Raw genomic sequence first — 24,673 nt, forward strand, 5'->3', positions numbered from 1 at the left:
AAGCAACAGTGGCTGTGCCTCTGGCACGGAGTCTGGCTCTGTGGCTCAGAAGGGTAGGGAAAGGAAGAGGATGGCAGCAGTGATAGGGGACTCTATACTTAGGGAGTCAGACAGGTGATTCTGTGGATGCAGGAAAGAAACGCAGTTGGTAGTTTGCCTCCCGGGTGCCAGAGTCCGGGATGTCTCTGATCGTGTCCACGATATCTTGAAGTGGGAAAGTGAACAGCCAGAAGTTGTGGTACACATTGGTACCGACAACGTAGGCAGGAAAAGGGAGGAGGTCCTGAAAACAGACTACAGGGAGTGAGGAAGGAAGTTGAGAAGTAGGGCCGCAAAGGTGGTAATCTCAGGATTACTGCCTGTGCCACGTGACAGTGAGTATAGGAATAGGATGAGGTGCAGGATAAATGCATGGCTGAAGGATTGGAGCAGGGGGCAGGGATTCAGATTTCTGGATCATTGGGACCTCTTTTGGGCAGGTGTGATCTGTACAAAAAGGACGGGTTACACTTGAATCCCAAGGGGGACCAATATCCTGGCGGGGAGGTTTGCTAAGGCAGCTGGGGAGAATTTAAACTAGAATTGCGGGGTGGAGGGGGTGGGAACCAAATTGAAGTTACAGAGGAAAGGGAGGTTGACTCACAAATAGAGAAAGCTTGGAGACGGTGCGAGAGGGAGGATAAGCAGGTGATAGAGAAAGGACGCACTCAGACCAACGGTTTGAGATGTGTCTAATTTAATGAGAGGAGTATCATGAATAAGGCGGATGAGCTTAGCGTGTGGATCAGCACTTGGAGCTATGTCCTTACCTTCGAAATTACCTAGGATTACACATTACCCTCTATTTTTCTAAGCTCCATGTACCTATCCAGGAATCTCTTAAAAGACCCTATTGTATCCGCCTCCACCACCATCGTTGGCAGCCCGTTCCATGCACTCACTACTCTCTGCGTAAAAACTTACCCCTGACATCTCCTCTGTACCTGCTTCAAAGCACCTTAAAACTGTGCTCTCTCGTTCTAGCCATTTCAGCCCTGGAAAAAAGCCTCTGACTATCCACACGATCAATGCCTCTCATTATCTTGTACATCTCTATCAGGTCACCTCTCATCCTCCGTCGCTCCAAGGAGAAAAGGCCAGGTTCACTCAACCTATTCTCATAAGGCATGCTCCCCAATCCAGGCAACATCCTTGTAAATCTCCTCTGCACCCTTTCTATGGTTTCCACGTCTTTCCTGTAGTGAGGCGACCAGAACTGAGCACAGTACTCCAAGTGGGGTCTGACCAGGGTCCTATAAAACTGCAACATTATCTTTCGGCTCTTGATCTCAACCCAACCTCAGTAGAAAAAGCCCCACCTATACCCCTCATAATTCACAATCCACACTATCCGCAACACCCCCAACCTTTATGTCATCAGCAAATTTACTAACTCATCCCCCCAATTCCTCATCCAGGTCATTTATAAAAATCACAAAGAGTAGGGACCCAGAACAGATCCCTGAGGCACACAACTGGTCACCAACTCCATGCAGAATATTACCCATCTAAAATCATTCTTTGCATTCTGTGGACAAGCCAGTTCTGGATCCACAAAGCAATGTCCCCTTGGATCCCATGCCTCCTTACTTTCTCAATAAGCCTTGCATGGGGTACCTTATCAAGTGCCTTGCTGAAATCCATATATGTACACTACATCTATGGCTCTACCTTCATCAATGTGTTTAGTCACATCCTCAAAAAATTCAATCAGGCTCGTAAGGCATAACCTGCCTTTGACAAAGCCATGCTGATTATTCTTAATCATATTATGCCTCTCCAAATGTTCATAAATCCTGCCTCTCGGGATCTTCTCCATCAACTTACCAATCACTGAAGTAAGACTCACTGGTCTATAATTTCCTAGACTATCTCTTCTCCCTTTCTTGAATAAGGGAACAACATCCACAGCCCTTCAATCTTCTGGAACCTCTCCCGTCCTCATTGATGATGCAAAGATCATCGCCAGAGGCTCAGCCCTCTCTTCCCTTGCTTTCCACAGTAGCCTGGGGTACATCTTGTCTGGTCCCGGTGACTTATCCAACTTGATGCTTTCTAAAAACTCCAGCACATCCTCTTTCTTAATATCTACATGCTCAAGCTTTTCAGTCCACTGCAAGTCATCCCTACAATCTCCAAGATAGTGAATACTGAAGCAAAGTTTTCATTAAGTACCCCTGCTATCTCCTCTGGTTCCATACACACTTTTCAACTGTCATACTTGATTGGTCCTATTCTCTCACGTCTTATCATTGTGCTCTTCACATACTTGTAGAATGCCTTGGGATTTTCTTTAATCCTGCTTGCCAAGGTCTTCCCATGGCCCCTTATGGCTCTCCTAATTTCGTTCTTAAGCTCCTTCCTGCTAGCCTTATAATCTTCTAGATCTCTATCGTTACCTATTTTTTTGAACCTTTCGTAAACTCTTCTTTTCTTCTTGACTAGATTTACAACTGCCTTTGTACACTACCATCCTTTCCCTGTCTCATTGGAACGTACCTATGCAGAACCCCTTGTAAAGACACTGCCCAGAAGGCAATGGCAAACCACTTCTGTAGAAAAATCTGCCTAGAACAATCACGGTCATCAAAAGATTAGGATTGCCCATGTCATACAACATGGCACATAATGATGATGTCATACAACATGGCACATAATGATGATGATGGTGATGATGATGATGATGACTCTTGAAAATACTCATCCTACTTTTCCTGAGGTTTTCCAACAAGACAATGATTGAACCTACCTTTACTCCAGGAAATCCAGGAATACCAAGGTCACCCTTGGGTCCTCTGGGGCCCTGAATAGGAAAGAAAAAAAGATATGATGATGTTAGCAGATGACCCAGAGTGTGGGTGGAAGATATTTCTAACAACACTGCTACTCAGCAAATATATTTTTAATGGCTATTTGGTAAACGTGGTGGTAGTGGGTTCATTTTCAACATTAAGAGAAATTTGGATAGGTACATGGATGGGAGGGGTATGGAGGGATATGGTCCATGTGCAGGTCAATGGGATGAGGCAGGATAACAGTTCAGCAGGGTCTGGATGGGCTGAAGAGCCTGTTTCTGTACTGTAGTACTCTGTGACTCTGAGCTATGAAAAGTGGACAATGTTGTTGGTCTCACCTACCCGCCTGACTTCTCCTATCACCTTCACCTACAGCCCTTTACCTTTTCCATCTAAATCTCCCAGTTTCTTACCTCATCACTCCTCCCCCCTCACCTGGCTTCACCTCTCACCTGCCAGCTTATCCTCCTTCGACCCTCCCCATCTTCTTATTCTAGCGTCTTTTTATTCTGGCATCTTCCCCCTTCCTTTCCTGTCCTGAAGCAGGGTCTTGGCCCAAAATGTCAACTGTTAATTAATTTCCATCGATGTTGCCTGACCTGCTGAGTTCCTCCAGCACTTTGTGTGTGTTGCTTTGGTCTCAAACGTCTCACTTCATCTGGAAGCTTGTGACCCTGTGTCACAGAACACAGCAGTGGTGGGGGGACGGTTCTGACAGAAGTTGGAGGGGAGATAAGACACAGTTTTTGCTGATTCTTTTTCACTTCTTTGTTCCACTGTGAATTCCCACAAGAAAATGAATCTCAAGTGACATATATATATATAGATAATAAATTTACTTTGAACTTTGAAGTGCCCTCTTTCATGAGTCTTTAGATCAAGTTCTCATTTCCTTTATTAAGTGGATCTGAAAAATTCTATAATACAATTTAAAACACTGAAAAGAACTCCAGCCAGTAATATCCCTCAGCCATTTCTCAGAGGTACTTGCCCACTGTTGAGTAGGAATTGGTTATTATATCTCTTGCACTGTCTGCAGACCAAGTGCTTTTGCACACCCCGATGTTGTGAAAGACACTTCTCCTTAAATATTTCTGTTTATTGATTTATTGAGATACAGCATAGAATAGGCCCTTCTGGCCTTTCAAGCCGTACCACTCAGCAATCCCCCCGATCTAATCCTAGACTAATCAAGGGACAATTTACAATGACTAATTAACCAACCGGTACGTCTTCGTGTACGACTGTGGGAAGAAACCGGAGCACCCAGAGGAAACCCACGCAGTCCACAGGGAGAACGCACAAACCCCTTACAGACATCAGCAGGAGTTGAACTTGGTAAAGCTTTGTGCTAACCACGGTGCTACTGTGCCAAAAATGTAAAAACAAACTACCTTTATTTAATCCCTTTATGTACAACTGAAACTTAATAAAGACAAGCTTTATTTGTCATTCGTACATTGTCTCAGTGGGAAGATGGCAGCGCGATGCAGCTCGCAGCAGCTACTCCGGTGGTGATGACTGTTATTTGTCAAGTAGGGTGCCGTGCACAATCCTGATTTGATGGAGATGGACGTGAGAGCACGGAGGAACATCTGGTGAAACTTCTGAAATGCCTGATTCGTTGCTGCTGTTACTGTGTGGGCCAGAATCTCTGGAGGAGAAGGCTTGTTGCTCGGCAGCCGGGGCGGGGTCGAAGCGCTTGGCAGAGGATGGTGCTCGGAGAGGCTGTGTCGGAAGGGCTGGTTGGAGGCTCAAAGTTTTCAGATGGACTCAGAGTCCACTGCTGTCGGGTGCTTCCAATGGTGCTGCATCGGCGAGTTGGCAGCGCTTGGAGTTTCATGGCAGGGAGATTTCCTCCCTTCTGCCGCCTGCGTGAGATGATGAGTCTATTGGGACTTTGAGACTTTTTTTTTTACCATGCCCATGGTCTGCTCTTTATCAAATTATGGTATTGCTTTGCACTGTTGTAACTATATGTTATAATTATGTGGTTTTGTCAGTTTTAGTCTTGGTTTGTCCTGCGTTTTCTTGTGACATCATTCTGGAGGAATGTTGTATCATTTTTTAATGCATGCATTTCTAAATGACAATAAACGAGGACTGAGTGTCCTCATAACCTAAAACATCAAGACACAGGGTGAATCAGAATCAGATTATTTGAATCAGAGCAGAATTGATTGTTGTTCGGTGTCAAGCATAAAACACAGGACAATACCATAACAGACAACACAATAACAACCAACAGTTTACAGGACAATAGTGCAAACAGCCATGAACAATCAACAATTAGCAGAAAGGTCACATGTACAAACATGCCAATAATCAAACTTAAATAAATGTGAACATATGAACAGACTCAGTATTATCAACAGAACAAGGAGAGCAGGAAAGACCATTTACTGGATGTTGTGTAGGGTCAGTGAGGGTATCACACCTGAGTGAGTTCTGTTGAGAAGCTGAGGCTCCTGTTCCTCCTCCCTGAATGTAACAACGAGAAGAGGACATCTTCTGGGTGATGGGGTCCTTAGTGAAGGATGCCACCTTTTTGAGGCATCATTCCTTGAAGATGTCCCGGATGCTGGAGAGGCTGGTGCCCATGACAGAGCTGACTGAGCTTACAGCTTGCTTCAGGTGGTACAGTAGCACAGCCCCAGCGATCCCGGTTCAATTCCCACCGCTGTCTGTAAGAAGTTTCTATGCTCTCACCATGGCATCGTGGGTTTCTTCCAGGTGCTCTGGTTTCCTCCCACACTTGAAAGGCATACAAGTTGGTAGGTTCACTCCTATTCCGACATGTCGGTATCAATTCCAATTCTCATTCCTGTTCTGACATGTTGGTCCGTGGTCTCCTCTTGTGCCACGATGAGGCCGCTCTCAGGTTGGAGGAGCAATACCTTATATTCCGTCTGGGTAGCCTCTAAACCGATGCTCTAAATATCGATTTCTCCTGCTGGTTTCCTCTCCCCTCCTCTTCTATTTCCCAGTCTGGCTTCTTACCTCTTCTCACCTGCCTATCACTTCTCCCTGGATCCCTTCCTCCTACGATCCACTCTCCTCTCCTATCAGATTCTTTCTTCTCCAGCCCTTTACCTTTCCCACTCACCTGGCTTCACCTGTCACCTTCCAGCTAGTCCTCCTTGCCCTCCCCTTCAGCTTTTTCCTCTGGAACCCTCTCCCTACCTTTTCATTCCCAAGGAAGGGACTCGGCCTGAAACGTTGACTGTTTATTCATTTCCACAGATGCTGCCTGGCCTGCTGAGTTCCGCCAGCGTTTTGTGCGTGTGGCTCTGGATTTCCAGCTTCTGCGGACTTTTTCGTGTGTGTAAGTTAGTGGGGTAACTGGTCACATGGGTGAACAGGGCAGTAAGTTGGAAGGGTCAATTTCCGTGTTGTATAAATAAACTAAAATAACACGTTTTTATTTTAACGCTACAGGTGAAGGTCCAAAAATATAACGAGGTCAAGGTCAAGACCAAGAACCTCACCAATAGAGTGAGTGTTAGCTCAATCAATTCAATTCAAATAGCTCAGTGCTAATATCAGTGTGTGTGAATGAGGTTATGGTTGGTGGACAGGGTGTGCAGGACGTGTGGGGTTTCACTCTTAAGTTTATGGTGGGGCTAACTTTATTCACAGTCACTTCCACTACATGCACATTGCACCCCGTCAGAGTGTTGGATCTTTCCTACATTTTTACTGCAGATTGATACGGTGGTGGGATGGAGATATGACTCTACCAAAGGAGGTGTAAGGTGCTCTTCCCCTCTCCTAGCCTGCAGGTCACCCTTGGGCAAGGTGTAGCATCATCCTAGACCCCCCACCCCTGATTATGGTCACGTGAAGCCATGGGAGCAGATGGTGGATGGTTGTATGAGCAGCTGGTGAATATCCCAAATCCTGGTTATATGACCACTGACACCAGGCAGACAATCTCTGAAGAGGATTTATAATGGATGGGGTCACTCGTGTTGTAAAGACACTGCCCAGAAGAAGGCTACCAAAAAAATGCAATGCAAGTAAACAATGAGGTGCAAGATCATAACACTTAAGGGACTCTGACAGGCACATGGATGAAAGTAAAATGGAGGGAAAAGTTTGATTGATCCTAGAGTAGGTTAAAAGACTGAGACAACCTTGTGGGCCAAAAGCACCCACCACTCTCTGTGTAAAGAACTTCACTCTGACATCCCACTTATACTTTCCCCCATCACCTTAAAATCATACTCCTCTCATATTAACCATTTTTGCCCTGAGAAAAGTCCTTGCCCGAACTGTGCTGCAATTTCCTATGCTCTGTGTTGTATATTCTTTGGTCCAGACAGCCAGCTCTCTGCTTGGGGTTTCTCTTCCCAGAGATGCAGACTGACCTGCTGGGCATTTCCAGCATCTTCTGCTCTGTTTTACAACATAAGGGCGGTAGTGTGGAGATACGTCTGTACCAAAGGAGTGTAAGGTGCTCCTTCCCTCTGCTAGCCTGCAGATCACACTTGGGCAAGGTGTAGACCCCCCGATCAGGGTCACGTGAAGCCATGGAAGCAGGTGGTGAATGATCGTATGAGCAGCTGGTGCTTATCACAAGTCCTGGTTATGTGAACACTGACACCAGGCAGACAATCTCTGAAGAGTATTGATAATGGTTAGGGCCACCCATCTTGTAAAGACACTGCCCTGAAGAAGGCAATTGCAAACTACTTCTGTGGAAAAGTTTGCCAAGAACAATCATGGTCTTGGAAAGAGAGAAGACTAAGAAGAACAGCAATGATTAGATTAAAGGCAAATGGACCATCATGATCTCTCTCATCATATGATATGGCACATAACGCTGATGGTTGCAGATTAGCGAGGGTTAGCAAGTTGCGGGCATGCTATATAGCCACTGGAAGTGTGAGGACATTTTGTGGGCCGCCTCATTACATTTTGTATTGGTCGTTGGTCCAAAGCAACAGATTTCACTGTATGTTTCACTGTTTCATTGCACATGTCATGAACAAAGCTAATATTTAAAAACAAAAACAACAGGAATTCTGCAGATGCTGGAAATTCAAGCAACACACATAAAAGTTGCTGGTGAATGCAGCGGGCCAGGCAGCATCTCTAGGAAGAGGTACAGTCGACGTTTCAGGCCGAGACCCTTCGTCAGGACTAACTGAAGGAAGAGTGAGTAAGGGATTTGAAAGTTGGAGGGGGAGGGGGAGGGGAGATCCAAAATGATAGGAGAAGACAGGAGGGGGAGGGATGGAGCCAAGAGCTGGACAGGTGATTGGCAAAAGGGGATACGAGAGGATCATGGGACAGGAGGTCCGGGAAGAAAGACAAGGGCGGGGGGGGACCCAGAGGATGGGCAAAGGGTATATTCAGAGGGACAGAGGGAGAAAAAGGAGAGTGAGAGAAAGAATGTGTGCATAAAAATAAGTAACAGATGGGGTACGAGGGGGAGGTGGGGCATTAGTGGAAGTTAGAGAAGTCGATGTTCATGCCATCAGGTTGTAGGCTACCCAGACGGAATATAAGGTGTTGTTCCTCCAACCTGAGTGTGGCTTCATCTTTACAGCAGAGGAGGCCGTGGATAGACATGTCAGAATGGGAATGGGATGTGGAACTAAAATGTGTGGCCACTGGGAGATCCTGCTTTCTCTGGCGGACAGAGCGTAGATGTTCAGCAAAGCGGTCTCGCAGTCTGCGTCCGGTCTCGCCAATATATAAAAGGCCACATTGGGAGCACCGGACGCAGTATATCACCCCAGCCAACTCACAGGTGAAGTGTTGCCTCACCTGGAAGGACTGTTTGGGGCCCTGAATGGTGGTAAGGGAGGAAGTGTAAGGGCATGTGTAGCACTTGTTCCGCTTACACGGATAAGTGCCAGGAGGGAGATCAGTGGGGAGGGATGGGGGGGACGAATGGACAAGGGAGTTGCATAGGGAGTGATCCCTGCAGAATGCAGGGGGGGGGGAGGGAAAGATGTGCTTAGTGGTGGGATCCCGTTGGAGGTGGCGGAAGTTACGGAAGCACTTCCCGTTTCTACCTCCTACCCAAGATCCACAAACCTGCCTGTCCTGGCCGACCTATTGTCTCAGCTTGCTCCTGCCCCACCGAACTCGTTTCTGCATACCTCGACACGGTTTTATCGCCCCTTGTTCAATCCCTTCCGACCTATGTTCGTGATACTTCTCACGCTCTGAAACTTTTCGATGATTTTAAGTTCCCTGGCCCCCACCGCTTTACTTTCACCATGGATGTCCAGTCCCTATATACTTCCATCCCCCATCAGGAAGGTCTCAAAGCTCTACGCTTCTTTTTGGATTCCAGACCTAATCAGTTCCCCTCTACCACCACTCTGCTCCGTCTAGCGGAATTAGTCCTTACTCTTAATAATTTCTCCTTTGGCTCCTCCCACTTCCTCCAAACTAAAGGTGTAGCTATGGGCACCCGTATGGGTCCTAGCTATGCCTGCCTTTTTGTTGGCTTTGTGGAACAATCTATGTTCTGTGCCTATTCTGGTATCTGTCCCCCACTTTTCCTTCGCTACATCGATGACTGCATTGGCGCTGCTTCCTGCACGCATGCAGAGCTCGTTGACTTTATTAACTTTGCCTCCAACTTTCACCCTGCCCTCAAGTTTACCTGGTCCATTTCCGACACCTCCCTCCCCTTTCTAGATCTTTCTGTCTCTGTCTCTGGAGACAGCTTATCCACTGATGTCTACTATAAGCCTGCTGACTCTCACAGCTATCTGGACTATTCCTCTTCTCACCCTGTCTCTTGCAAAAACGCCATCCCCTTCTCACAATTCCTCCGTCTCCGCCGCATCTGCTCTCAGGATGAGGCCTTTCATTCTAGGACGAGGGAGATGTCTTCCTTTTTTAAAGAAAGGGGCTTCCCTTCCTCCACTATCAACTCTGCTCTTAAATGCATCTCCCCCATTTCACGTACATCTGCTCTCACTCCATCCTCCCGCCACCCCACTAGGAATAGGGTTCCCCTGGTCCTCACCTACCACCCCACCAGCCTCCGGGTCGAACATATTATTCTCCGTAACTTCCGCCACCTCCAACGGGATCCCACCACTAAGCACATCTTTCCCTCCCTACACAACTCCCTTGTCTATTCGTCCCCCCCATCCCTCCCCACTGATCTCCCTCCTGGCACTTATCCGTGTAAGCAGAACAAGTGCTACACATGCCCTTACACTTCCTCCCTTACCACCATTCAGGGCCCCAAACAGTCCTTCCAGGTGAGGCAACACTTCACCTGTGAGTTGGCTGGGGTGATATACTGCGTCCGGTGCTCCCGATGTGGCCTTTTATATATTGGCGAGACCCGACGCAGACTGGGAGACCGCTTTGCTGAACACCTATGCTCTGTCCGCCAGAGAAAGCAGGATCTCCCAGTGACCACACATTTTAATTCCACATCCCATTCCCATTCTGACATGTCTATCCATGGCCTCCTTTGCTGTAAAGATGAAGCCACACTCAGGTTGGAGGAACAACACCTTATATTCCGTCTGGGTAGCCTCCAACCTGATGGCATGAACATCGACTTCTCTAACTTCCGCTAATGCCCCACCTCCCCCTCGTACCCACTCTGTTATTTATTTTTATACACACATTCTTTCTCTCACTCTCCTTTTTCTCCCTCTGTCCCTCTGACTATACCCCTTGCCCATCCTCTGGGTCCCCCCCCCTTGTCTTTCTTCCGGGACCTCCTGTCCCATGATCCTCTCATATCCCTTTTGCCAATCACCTGTCCAGCTCTTGGCTCCATCCCTCCTCCTCCTGTCTTCTCCTATCATTTTGGATCTCCCCCTCCCCCTCCAACTTTCAAATCCCTTACTAACTCTTCCTTCAGTTAATCCTGACAAAGGGTCTCAGCCTGAAACGTCGACTGCACCTCTTCCTACAGATGCTGCTTGGCCTGCTGCGTTCACCAGCAACTTTGATGTGTGTTGCTAATATTTAAAAACATTCTTTTCAGTTACCTTTGACTGGTTCTCATAACGGAAAGAAAAATTGCCACAGTCTTTAGTAACCGCAAACTAGAGAATATGTTTACGAGGGGTGATTGATAAGTTTGTGGCCTAAGGTAGAAGGAGTCAATTTTAGAAAACCTAGCACATTCATTTTTCGACATAGTCCCCTCCTACATTTACACACAGTCCAGCGGTCGTGGAGCGTACGGGTCCCTTCTTTGTAGAAGTCGGCGCCTTGGACCTCCAGAACGTGGTCCACAGCAGGGGTGATTGATAAGTTTGTGGCCTAAGGTAGAAGGAGATGAGTTATACAGCTCTCATTACATGCATGTACAGTTCAACTCTTTGAGTGATTATGCAGAAAGTTTGAAGTTAATAACTCATCTCCTTCTACCTTAGGCCATGAACCTATCAATCACCCCTCATATTGTGAGATTAGATTAGGTGTCACATGTACATTGAAACATGCAGTAAAATATGATGTCTTGCATTAACGATCAACAATAGATAGGACTAGACAAGTTTTAACCAAGGGATTAAGTCTATAAAACCATTATGCTCTTAAAGAAGGTACATCATAGAGCGAGAAATTGATTTGTACAGAATTGGACTCTAAGGTAAACATTGGTCATCTGGCTCAAGGCTATGCAATCCGACTTTGTTAATACCTCCTGTGAATCACATGATGCAGCTGTTCAGAGTTTTCAAACCACAACTATCACTGAGTGTTACCATGGTGCAAGATATGAATGGAGCCAGTCACCCCTCCTTGTACAGGCAAACATCCTGTGTGGGATTCTCTTTATATTGTTCCTTTGTTATGTGCTGTGTCATATGTCATGGGCGAACTTGGACTTTCCATGACCATGATTGTTCTCGGCAAATTTGTCTACCGAAGTGGTTTTCTTTCTGGGCAGTGTCTTAACAAGGCAGGTGACCCCAGCCATTATCAATACTCTTCTGAGATCGTCTGCCTGGTGTCAGTGGTCACATAACCAGGACTTGTGATCTGCACCAGCTGCTCATACGACCATCCACCACCTGCTCCCATAGCTTCACGTGACCCAGACTTGGTGGGGGGGGGGGGGCGGTGGTGTGCCAAGCAGGTGTTACACTTTGCCCAAGGGTGACCTGCAGACTAGCAGAGGGGAGGAGCACCCTACATGTTCTTTGGTAGAGATGTACTTCTGCCCCACCACCCCGTTAACTTCACTGAAGGCATAAGATGCTATTGGGGTCAAAGTACAAGTCCTGCAGGGTACACACCTGCTCCAGGGATCCGGTGGTCCAGGGTCTGCACTGGACATGGGACTGAGCTAAGGCTTCATATGGTTCACATCCTCCCAGTTAAAGAAAGCACTGAAAAACATCAAACTATTGTTCACATAGACACACAAACACGGCTTCAATAACCTCCTCCAAGATCAAGTTCCTAGGAGTGAACCATGTACATGCTATGGCCAGGGGAGCTCAGCAACACCTCTGCTTCCTCAGGAGGCTAAAGAAATTTCTCCATGTCCCGTTGACCCTCACCAGTTTTTATTGATGCACCAGAGAAGGCATCCTATCTGGGTGCATCACCTCTGGGAACCACAGCTCCTCTACCCATGACTGAGGAGAGTTATGGACAGAGCTTAGCACATCACGGAAACCAGCCTTCCCTCCATAGCCTCTATCTATACATCTCAATACCTCAGTACAGTTCAAAGTACATTTATTATCAATGTATGCACAGGAGAAATGGAGACAGGCTAGACATCAGTGGATCTGGGGTTGAGAGGGTGAACAGCTTTAAGTTCCTCAGCATAAGCATCACCGAGGAGCTCACATGGTCTGTACATATCAGCTGTGCAGTGAAAAAGGCACAACAGCGTCTCTTTCACCTCAGACAATTGAAGAAGTTTGGTATGGCCCCCCCAAATTCTAAGAACTTTCAACGGGGCACAATTGAGAGCATCCTGACTGGCTGTATCACTGCCTGGTATAGGAACTGTACTTCCCTCAATCACAGGACTCTGCAGAGAGTGGTGCGGACAGCCCAGTGCATCTGTAGATGTGAACTTCCCACTGTTCAGGACATTTACAAAGACAGGTGTGTAAAAGGGGCCCGAAGGATCACTGGGGATCTGAGTCACCCCGACCACAAACTGTTCCAGCTGCTACCATCCGGGAAATGATACCACAGCATAAAAGCCAGGACCAACAAGCTCTGGGACAACTTTTCCACCAGGCCATCAGACTGATTAATTCATGCTGACACAACTGTATTTCCATGTTATATTGACTATCCTGTTGTACATGATATTATAAATTACTATGATTGCACATTGCACATTTGAATGGAGACGTAACGTAAAGATTTTTACTCCTCATATTTGAAGGACGTAAGTAAAAAAGTCAATTCAATTCTATACTACTTGATGACAGGGTGGAGATACATCTCTACCAAAGGACGTTTAAGATACTCCTTCCCTCTGCTAGCCTGCAGGTCGCCCTTAGGCAAGGTGTAGCACCTGCTTAGACCCTCCCAGCCAGGGTCACGTGAAGCCACGGGAGCAGGTTGGTGGATGGTCGTATGAGCAGCTGGTGCAGATCACAAGTCCTGGTTATGCGACCACTGACACCGGGCAGACAATCTCTGAAGATATTGATAATGGCTGGGGTCACCCATCTTGTACACACTGCCCAGAAGAAGACAATGGAAAACCACTTCTGTAGAAATATTTGCCAAAAGCAATCATGGCCCACGTCATACAAGACAGCACATACTGCCACTGTATGCGATATCCAACCTCGATATTTGTCTCCTCAGAAATTGGAAACAGATTCCAATTTCTGAGGATACTTGGAATGAAATTTTTAAATTGGTTAATACCTCATCGTTACGTGCCCGTCATTCCCTTCTACAATTTAAAATGGTTCATGGGGCCCATATGACTAAAGGTAGGCTGTCTCGTTTTTATTCAGATATATCTGCCTATTGTGACAGATGTAACAATGGAGAAGCTTCACTAATTCATATGTTTTGGACTTGTCCAAGTCTTGAAAAATATTGGAAGGAAGTGTTCTAAACTTTTACAGTGCTTTTTAAAGTAAATTTTAAACCTAATCCTTTGACTGCCTTATTTGGTATTGTTGGAGGAAATCATATTATTTTGGAGTCACATGATTTGCATAGTTTGGCCTTTATTTCCCTTATAGCCAGGAGGGCATTGTTGCTTAAGTGGTCGATGCCTCTCCCCCTACTCATACTCTTGTTATGTCATGTTTAAATTTAGAGAAGATTCGCTGTTCAATTTCTGAACCTAGACAAGATTTTTTAACATTGTGGGGACCTTTTTTGAATTATTTTCAAAATCTTTGATTTGCTATTAAGCACAGATATTGGGTAACAATATGTTTTATTATATGATAAGGATTTTTCTTTTTTTTAACCCAACAGCTGTTTTTTTCTGGTAATGGGTTTAGATATTTTTTGTATAACAAAGTATATCTTTTCAATATTATGTTTTAATTTAATGTATATGGATATGGGGTAATGAAACTATATTTGTGATTCCAATATATTGTAATCGATACATATCTTACTGTACTCTGTATTCTTTCATGTAAGAAATCAATAAAAATATTGAAAGAGAAGATATTTGTCTTCTTAAAGGCAGCTACAAAACAAAGAAACCTAATAGAACACATTAAAAAAAAGATCGACAAGCACCCAAAGTGCAGGAAAAAAACAGCCAGCGAAATCAAAGACCCTACCCATCCCAGACATTCTCCCTTCTCCCCTTTCCCATCGGGCCGAAGATACAAAAGCCTGAAAGCACTCAAAGGTAGCTTCTACCCCACCACAGTAAGACTATTGAATGGTCTGAACAGCTTACAGTCATAGAGTTAAAGAAAGTACAGCACAGAAACAGACTCTTCAGCCCATCTAGACAGTGCTGAACCATTTAAACTCCCATCGATCTGCACCAGGATCATGGACCTCCAATCCCTACTGTCCATTAACTAATCAGTTAATTCAACTTTCTGAAGTCTCAGCCTATTCAATCTCCCAAAGAACACAGAACATCCTTGTAATTTTTTTTTGTACTCTTTCAACCTTGTTTACATTTTTCCTGTAGGCAGATGACCAAAGCCACACACAATGCTCCAAATTAGGCCTCACCAATGTCTTATAAAACTTCAACATAACACCCCAACTTCTGTACTCAGTACATTGACTATGAAGACAAATGTGCCAAAAGCTTTCCTTACAATCCTATCTGCCTGTGATGCTACTTTCAATGAATTACGGACCTGTATTCCCAGGTCCTTTTGTTCTACCACACTCCTCAGTGCCCTGCCATTCACTGTGTAAGACCTATTCTGGTTGGTCTTACCAAAATGCAACATCTTGCACTTATCTGCATTAAATTCTATCTGCCATTTTTCAGCCCATTTTCCCAGCTGGTCCAGATCCCACTCCCATGCAAGACCTTGTCAAAGGCTTTGCAAAAGTCCATGTAGACAACATCCACTGCCTTGTCTTCATCAGGGTTCCTGGTATCTTCCTCAAAAAACTCTATAAGATAGTTTAGACACGACCGGCCAAGCACAAAGCCATGCTGGCTATCCCTAAACTGTCCAAGGTTATTGTCATTTGGTAGCACAGTTGATTATGGTTTCTTTGTCATACACATCCATACTCACGTAATTCTACAGATGCGCAGTAGAGAGCATCTGAACAAGCTGCATCACTGCACGGTACAGGAACTGCACCATGGAAAGCAACGGGTAGTCAAAACTGTTCAATGCATCACTGGCACCCGCCTACCATCCATCAAGGATATATATCCAGAAAGATGCCAGAAAAGGGCCAGTAATATCATGAAGGATCCCACTCACCCTGCTCATGGACTGCTTGTAGATAGATAGATATACTTTATTGATCCCAAGGGAAATTGGGTTTCATTACAGCCGCCCAACCAAGAATAGAGCATAAATACAGCAATACAAAAACCACAAACAATCAGAGAACAAAATGCAAACTATGTCAGATGGAAATAAGTCCAGGACCAGCCTATTGGCTCAGGGTGTCTGACCCTCCACTGGAGGAGCTGCAAAGTTCAATGGCCACAGGCAGGAACAACCTCCCGTGATGCCCAGTGTTATATCTCAGTGGAATATGGCCGGGGTCCAACAGCAAAAAGTTCAATATCCGGTCTACAAACACGTTCCTCGATCGTAATATGACCCAGATTGCACCATCCGTTGTTAACCAGAACAGTAAGCCCCCAACTCCTTTACGCTTACCGCTCTCAGTGCAATTCCGGTCAGCCCGAATGGTCTGGAAGCACTCCATGGAAAAGTTTTGATCAGGTATGTCCTCGTGCAGCCCCGCTCCAGTAAAACACATAATACCGCACTCCCGAAATGTTCTCTGAGGCCTGGCTAGCGCCGTGTCCCACTCCTATCAGGAAGGAGGCTACGTAGCATCCACACCAGGACCACCAGACTCGAAAACAGTTACTTTTCCCAAGCAGTAAGGCTGATCAACACCTCCACCCTCCACTCCACACACTAACCCACCCCTCCACACCCCCACCCTCCACTCCACACACCTCCACACACTAACCCACCCCTCCACACCCCCACCCTCCACTCCACACACTAACCCACCCCTCCACACCCCCACCCTCCACTCCACACACCTCCACACACTAACCCACCCCACCACACTCCCAAACACCACAACTTTATCATTTCCTGCCGGTTGCCTAATGTACAGACACTCCTGAGCTTAGCATCACTTTATGAACAAATAATCAATCTACGTATATGAGCATTCTTATGCATTTATATTTATTGTGTTTTTATATTATTGTGTTCTTTATCTTATTGTGTTTTTTTGTGCTGCATTGGATCTGGAGTAACAATGAGTTTATTCTCTACACTTGTGTACTGGAAATGACATTAAACAGTTTTGAAGATCTTGAAGATATCATGAGGAATGAAGATGAAGACTGGCTTGTGTGTTTGGAATTGGAAGCCATTTATTATTATCACCTACTGAGATAGAGTGAAAAGCTTGTCTTGCATACTTTTGATACATATTAAATCATTAAGAGTTCAAAATTCAAAGTAAAATTTATTATCAGAGTACATACGTGTCATTACATACAACACTGCTTCCTATTATCTGCTTCTCTCATTTATATACAGTATTGTGCAAAAGTATTAGGCACAAATACACAGCTAGGCTGCCTAAGAATCTGACAGAAGGCCATGGAAGAAAGGGAAGGGGGAGGAGAACCAGAGGGAGGTGATGGGCAGGTAAGGAGATAAAATGAGAGAGGGAAATGGGAATGGGGAATAGTGAAAGGGGGCTGATTACCAGAAGTTTGAGAAATTGATGTTCTTGCTTCTGAAGGTTCGAGAAATCGATATTCATGGCATCAACATCGATTTCTCAAACTTCCAGTAATTGCACCCCTCTCCCCTTCACCATTCCCTATTCCTATATCCTTCTTGCACATTATTTCCTCCTCCTTTCCTTTCTTCTGTGGCCTTCTGTCCTCTCTTATCAGACTCCCCCTTCTCCAACCCTTTATATTTTTCACCAATTGACTTCCCAGCTCTTTAATTCACCCCTCCCCCTCTCCTGGTTTCACCTATCACCTACCACCTTCCTCTCCTCCCCCCACCTTCTTCCTCCAACTCCTCATCTTTTTTCTCCAGTCCGCTGATGAAGGGTCTCGGCCCGATATGCCGACTGTTTACTCTTTTCTCATAGATGCTGCCTGGCCTGCTGAGTTCCTCCAGCATTTTGTGTGTGTTGCTGAAGTGTATCTCATAGTTCTAAATAGATCATTCTTATAGTATTAAAATGGGTTTGAAGATCTGCCATAGGTCCATTGCTAAATGCAGGATTTTGTTCCCACTATTAAACTCAGTGGGCACGTGGCCAAGGCATTGGACTAGCGACCTGAAGGTTGTGAGTTCGAGCCCCAGCCGAGACAACGTGTTGTGTCCTTGAGCAAGGCACTTAATCACACATTGCTCTGCGACGACACCGGTGCCAAGCTGTATGGGTCCTAATGCCCTTCCCTTGGGCAACATTGGTGTCATGGAGAGGGGAGACTTGCAGCGTGGGCAACTGCTGGTCTTCCATACAACCTTGCCCAGGCCTGCGCCCTGGAGAGTGAAGACTTTCCAGGCGCAGATCCATGGTCTCACAAGACTAACGGATGCCTTTAATTAAACTCAGAAGGGTTTGAAGTCGGAGTGCACCATTAGCTTAGGGATGAATACTCACAGGAGATCGAGGTGGTAGCTGGATTCCATTCATCTTTAGAACTTCCTCAGTGTTGTTCCCCAGCAACTGAAATATGGAATCACATTGGGAGAGTTGGTTCATCCAGAGTAAGGAACCATCAGATAAGACTTCGGCGAAAGGTTGTTCCACTCACCTCGTGCAGCGTCATAATGGCTCCTGGAGGGCCAGGCGGTCCTGGTATACTGATGCCGTCTCGGCCACGTTCACCCTGTGCCATTACATAAAGTAGTATTGGTTTGTGAAATGCATTATGGAACTGCTGGCTAATAAACCTCGCCATCCCAAGATAATGCTATTAACTGTGTGAAATGAGTGAAGTGTGAAGTTCTTTACACAGCAAGTGGTGGGTGCATGAAATGCCCTGCCAGGGGGTGGTGGTAGAGGCAGATACATTAGGGACATTTGAAAAATTGAGAATTATGTAGGGGGGAAGGGTTTGATTGATCTTAGAGTTAAAAAAGGGTTAAAAAGTTGGCACAAAGGGCCTGTACAGTGAGGTTGTGTTCTTCCTTCTTCGTTCTCTGCAGTTCTGGTCACTTCCTTACAGGAAAGATATCAATAAGATTGAAAGAGTGTAGAGGAAATTTACAAGGCTGTTGCTGAGATTTGAAGAAAAAGTTGAAAATGTTAGGACTTTATTTCCTGGAGTGTAGGAGAATGAGACCATAAGACCTTCGACTTCTGACTTTTCACCCTGTTCAGATAATAGTCTACGCCTTTATTCTTTCTACCGAAGTGCATGAACAAAGTTCAATATACATTTATTATCAAAGTATAACCTTGAAATTCATCTCCTTACAGGCAGCCACAAAAGAAAGAAACCCAATAGAACACATTGTCAACACCCAATGTGTGAAAAGAAGAATGAATCATGCGAACAATAAAAAGTAAATGAATGACAGGTAATGTTCACGAAAGTGAGTCCGCAGCAACGAAAACTGTTCATCGCTGCAGCCGGTCCGGGAGCCTGTTAGTTACAGGCCACAACCTCAGCTCAATGCAGAGATGAGCAAACTGCGCAGAGCTGTGAGGTGAACTCTGGCCCATCCTTCGACCCCCGGCCCCGACACCACGACTTTTCAAAGTTTTTGTCTAATATGAACACACAGCTAATCAATTTCTAATATTGTGCTTCAATAAGTGCCCATGAACGATCTTGATTGCCATTGCCGCTGCAACATCACATGCCACGGTCTAATGGCCAATCTTGCTTATTGAGGAAGAGTTTTAGTGGCGTGGTGGGATTTGGGATACATTGAGGTCATGAATGGTGCCATGTGAATGTAAGTCCTTCCCCCTCTTCCCCAGTAGTTGGCCTGTAATGTTGACAAAGATAACGGAGACTTACCTTTGTTCCTTGGTCACCTTTCGCACCTTTCGGTCCCTGAGGAAAGAACAGCACAAAGCAGGTGAGTTTTCTACGGTCTCACGTACACAGCTGAAGATGAGCAGGGACTCTAGTTATCTACTGGTTGAGGCACCCCAGCACAGACAGCCTCTACCAATTAAAAGAAAAGGCGAGAGGAAGGAGCGGTCAACAACAATCACAGCACGGTACAGGCCCTTTGGCCCTCAAGGTTGCGCCAAACCACTAACCTACTCTAGACATCAATCTAACCCTTCCTTCCTACATAACCCTCCATTTTTCATCCACGTGCCAAACAGAACCTTAAATGTCCCCACTGTATCTGCCTCTACCAGGATCCCTGGCAGGGCCTGTCACACACAAGCACTCTGTGTGAAAAACCCATTTCTGACATCCCCTCTATATTTTCTCCCAAACACACAGTTCTGGCCCCTCATATTAGCTATATATACCCAAGAAAAAGTCTCTGGCTATCTACTCTAACTGTACCTCTTACCATCTTGTTCACTTCTATCAATCATTTCTCGTCCAAAGAGAAAAGTCCTGGCTCGCTCAACCTCTGCTCATAAGACATGCTCTCTAATCCAGGGAGCATCCTGGTAAATCTCCTCTGCACACCCTCTAAAGAATCTACATACTTCTTATAATGAGGCAACTAGAGCAATACTCCACACTACTCCAAGTCTGGTATAACTACAGAGTTTTATGGAGCTGCAACATTACCTTACGGCTCTTGAACTCAATCTCCCAACTAATGGAGGCCAGCACATCGTCCACCTTCTTAACAACCCTATCGACCTGCACTGCATCTTTGAGGGATCTATGGATCTGTTCCTCCACCCTGTTGAGAATCCTGCCATTAACCCTTTACTCTGCCTTCAGGTTTGACCTTCCAAAGTGAATCACTTCACACTTTACTGAATTGACGGTCGTATCGCTGGGTTTGAGGAGATAATGGTGTGTCACCAAAGGCACTCATAAATTTCTACAGATGTGCCACGGACAGTTTTCTAACTGGCTGCATCACCACCTGGTCTGAGGTGGCACTGCACAGGATTGAAATAAGCTGCAGAAAGTTGTGAACTCAGTCAGCTCCATCACGGGCACAAGCCTCCCCAGCATCCAGGACACCTTCAGGACACCTTCAAGGAGTGATGCCTCAAAAAGGTGGCATCCTTCATTAAGGGCCCTCATCACCCAGGGCATGCCCTCTTCTCACTGTTACCATCAGGGAGGAGGTACAGGAGCCTGAAGACACACACTCAGCGATTCAGGAACAGCTTCTTCCCCTCTGCCGTCTGATTTCTGAATGGACATGGAACCCGTGGACACTACCTGACTATGCTTTTGCACTACTTATTTAATTTAATTATATATATATATATATATATATATATGTGTGCATTGCAATGTACTGCTGCCGACATATTTCACTACATACGCTGATTCTGAAAGCCACCTCTCCTATGGATTCCCTCTCATAACTCTCCATTTTTTTTATCATCCATGTGACTATCTAAGATTTTCCTAACTGTCCCTATATCTGCCTTTACCCCCATCTCTGGCAGGCGTTCCATGTAACTACTGCTCTCAGTGTCAAAACAATACCTTTGATATCCCCTAACCCTTCATCCAATCACCTGAATTATGCCCCCTTGTGTTGGCCACTTCATTCGATCTATGCCTCTTATCATCTTGTTCATCTCCGTCACCGCTCATAATCCTTTCCTCCAAAGAGAAAAGCCCAAGCTTACTCAATTTTACTCAACCTATCCCCATAACACATGCTCTCTAATCCAGGCATTATTCTGGTAAGTCTCCTCTGCACCCTCTCTTAAAGCTTCCACTTTCTTCCTATTATGGGGCAATCAGAACTGAACACGATATTCAAAGATCAAAGTCAATTTTATAATCAGAGTACATAAATGTCATTGTATACAACCCTGAGATTCATTTTCCTGCGGGCATACTCAGCAAATCTATAGAATAGTAACTGTAAACAGGATCAATGAAAGATCAACCAGAGTGCAGAAGACAACAAACTGTGCAAATGCGAATATAAATAAATAGCAATAAATAACGAGAACAAGAGATGATGAGAGAAAAAGTCCTTAAGGTGAGATCATTGGCTGCATGTACAGTTTAATGATGGGGCAAGTGAGTGTAGTTATCCCCTTTTATTCAAGAGCTGGGTGGTTGAGGGGTAGTAACCAGCGTGGTGTAACCAGGCAACCACTTTAGTAAGTCCTGGCCTAAATTAGTTGGGTTTGGGGGTTGGTTGTCAGGATCAACATAAAGGCAAATTAGTCAGCAGGTCTCATGGGACCTGATAGTGGCAGCATGTGTCCTTGAGAGTTAGATTTTAATCATTTAAATGGCAAGGTCCCAAGGGTGACGGCAGCCAGCGACATCGCTGCCACCAAACACAACTTGCAACGCAAGGGGAAAATCCGTTCAGTATGTTGAACTGTATTTGTCAATGAACCAGAGTCTGTTTGTATTAAATGTCCAAATCACTCAGAGCGTTGGTTCCAAACGATTTTCTGGTTGTGAACTGATTGCTCTTCATGTCACTCTCCTTTCTCTTGGATCAGAATTTATATATTTTTACACTAAGGTGACATGGCGTGAATCCTCTGATTGATGACTGGCAGAAGGCAGGGGTTCCCAACCTGTTTTATGCCAACGAGCCTTACCATTAACAGAGGGGTGTGTGGACCTCAGGCTGAGAATGCCTGGCGTAAAGGGATGAGGGGGTTCCTTGCATCCGGTGCTGGCAGTGGGGATAAGCTGCCACAATCTATTAAACGCTCCCAATGGCGTGCATCTCAACCAGCCTCTGACAACCAAGTCCAGCTCCTGGCCTTCACGTGTGGCTTAGCTACTAAGCTCGGCGGAACCATTTCAACTGACAGGAGGAGGGGCAAAGGCCAGTTACTAGTGACTTAAAACCAGTCGCTTCGGGCAGATTGTGCTTGTCAGTCGTGGTTGGCAGCTCAGTTAGGGGAAGGAAAGCTCCTGACCTCAAACCTCTGCTGCCTTGCCACCATTCCCACTCACGGGGGAGGCTTTGGGAGAAAACCCATGATAAAATCTGGAGTCCCTAAGGCAGTCCAACGTTGAGTTTATCGCTGACTGGCAACTCCTGTGATGCCGCTGGTGACATCGGTCTCTGCCGTTCCTTTGGGCTCATCAGCTGCGTGGAGAGGGGGAGCTCACTACATGGGCAACAGCTCGCTCTCCAACGTACTGTCCTGGCACGTGTACTGACTTGCACAACATGTAGACAGCTGGGAATCAACATCCACGGTCGACCCCAGCCTACGAAACACCATGTGGGGATAGATCAGAATCAGAACCATGTTTAATATCACCAGCATGTGTCATGAAATCTGTTGTCTTTGTGGCAGCAGTACATTGTGATACGTAATAGTAGAGAAAAAAACTCTGAATTGCAGTAAGTATATACTGTATTAAATGGTTACATTAAATAAGCAGTCCAAAATGGAAATAAAAAACTGTAGTGAGGTAGTGTCCAAAGCTTCAATGTCCATTCAGGAATCGGATGGCAGAGGGGAAGAAGCTGTTCCTAAATCGCTGAGTGTGTCTCTTCAGGCTTCTGTACCTCCTTCCTGATGGTATGATATTAGTATTTATTTCATTTCTTGCATCCAAGGCAGTAAAAATCTTTATGTTGTGTCTCTGTCTTAATGTACAAGCAATAAGGAAGGGAAATGTGGGACGATATTGCCCAAGCACTAAGATTGGATACAGAATTGTCTTGTATACATGTATGTACAGTCAGATATGCAATCAGATCAATGTGTACTGATCAATCTGATGGCCTGGTGAAGGAAGCTGTCCCGGAGCCTGCTGACCCTGGCCTTAATGCTATGGTACCATTTGCCAGAAGGTAGCAGCTGGAACAGTTTGTGGTTGGGGTGGCCGGAGTCCCTGATGACCCTCCAGGCCCTTTTTACGCACCTACAGCTGTAAATATCCTGAATACAGGACAGTTCACATCCACAGATGTGCTGGGCTGTCCGCACCACTCTCTGCAACGCCCTGCAGTTGAGGGTAGTATAGATCGAAGGTAGCAATGAGAACAAGGCATGGCCTGGGTGATGGGGGTCCTTAATGATGGACGACGCCTTTCTGAGACATTGCTCCTCGACACTATGAAGGCTAGTGCTGATGATGGAGCTGACTAAGTTTACAACTCTCTGCAGCTTATTTCAGTCCTGTGCAGCAGCCACTCCCTCCCCCAGTTACCAGACTGTGATGCAACCAGTAAGAATGCTCTCCACAGTACATCTGTAGAAACTTGCGAGTGTTTTTGGAGACATCCAAATCTTCTCAAACTCCTAATGAAATACAGCCGCAGTCTTGCCTTCTTTATAGCTGCATCGGTATGTTGAGTCCAGGTTAGACCCTCAGAGGTATTGACACCTAGAAACATGAAATTGCTCACTCTTTCCACTGCTGATCCCTCTCTGAGGACTGACGTGTTCTCTCTCGTCTTACCCTTCCTGAACTCCACAATCAGTTCTTCTGTCTTTCTGACGTTGAGTGCAAGATTATTGCTATGGCACCACTCAACCAACAGACATATCTCACTCCTGTACGCGCCCTTGTCACCAGCTGAAACTCTGCCAACAACGGTTGTACCATCAGCAAATTTGCAGATGTAATTTGAGCCATGCCTAGCCACACAGTGATGGGTGCAGAGAGGGTGGGGCAGTGCATTTGGCACACATCCCTGAAGTGCACCAGTGTTGATCACCAGAGAGGTGGAGATATTATTTCTAACGCACACAGATGATAGTCCTCCAGCTAGGAACTCAAGGATCCAGTTGTAGAGGGAGGTACAGGGGCCCAGGTTCAATTTAGCTTTTCAACTGGAACTGTAGGAATGATTGTGTTAAATGCTGAGGTGAGACAGGAGTTGATTCTAGCCACAACCAACCTTCCAAAGCATTTAATCACCACAGATGTGAGTGCTACAGTATGATAGTCATTAAGGCAGTTCACTCTGCTCTTCTTGGGTACTGTTAGATTGCTGTCTTTTTGAAGCAGGTGGGAACTTAGACCATGAGACCATAAAACATAGGAGCAGAATTAGGCCACTCAGCCCATTGAATTTGCTCTGCCATTCCATCATGGTTGATCTCCGACCATAGCA

At 45.7% G+C, this 24,673-nt stretch overlaps 1 protein-coding gene across 2 annotated transcripts in view; it reads right to left on the reverse strand.

The window, feature by feature from the left end:
• Positions 1–24,673, reverse strand: part of LOC140194776 (collagen alpha-1(XV) chain-like) — a 333,668-nt gene that overhangs the window by 63,238 nt on the left and 245,757 nt on the right. For both annotated transcript variants that reach the window (XM_072252059.1, XM_072252067.1), the window contains exons 20-23: positions 19,474–19,509; positions 18,259–18,333; positions 18,105–18,170; positions 2,789–2,842 (exon numbers count right to left, since the gene is read on the reverse strand). In XM_072252059.1, the coding sequence (XP_072108160.1) occupies positions 2,789–2,842; positions 18,105–18,170; positions 18,259–18,333; positions 19,474–19,509 (231 nt within the window). The remainder of the gene's footprint in view (positions 1–2,788; positions 2,843–18,104; positions 18,171–18,258; positions 18,334–19,473; positions 19,510–24,673) is intronic.

The sequence above is a fragment of the Mobula birostris genome, chromosome 1 (genome assembly GCF_030028105.1).
Source record: "Mobula birostris isolate sMobBir1 chromosome 1, sMobBir1.hap1, whole genome shotgun sequence".
In the NCBI taxonomy this organism is placed as follows: Eukaryota; Metazoa; Chordata; class Chondrichthyes; order Myliobatiformes; family Myliobatidae; genus Mobula; species Mobula birostris.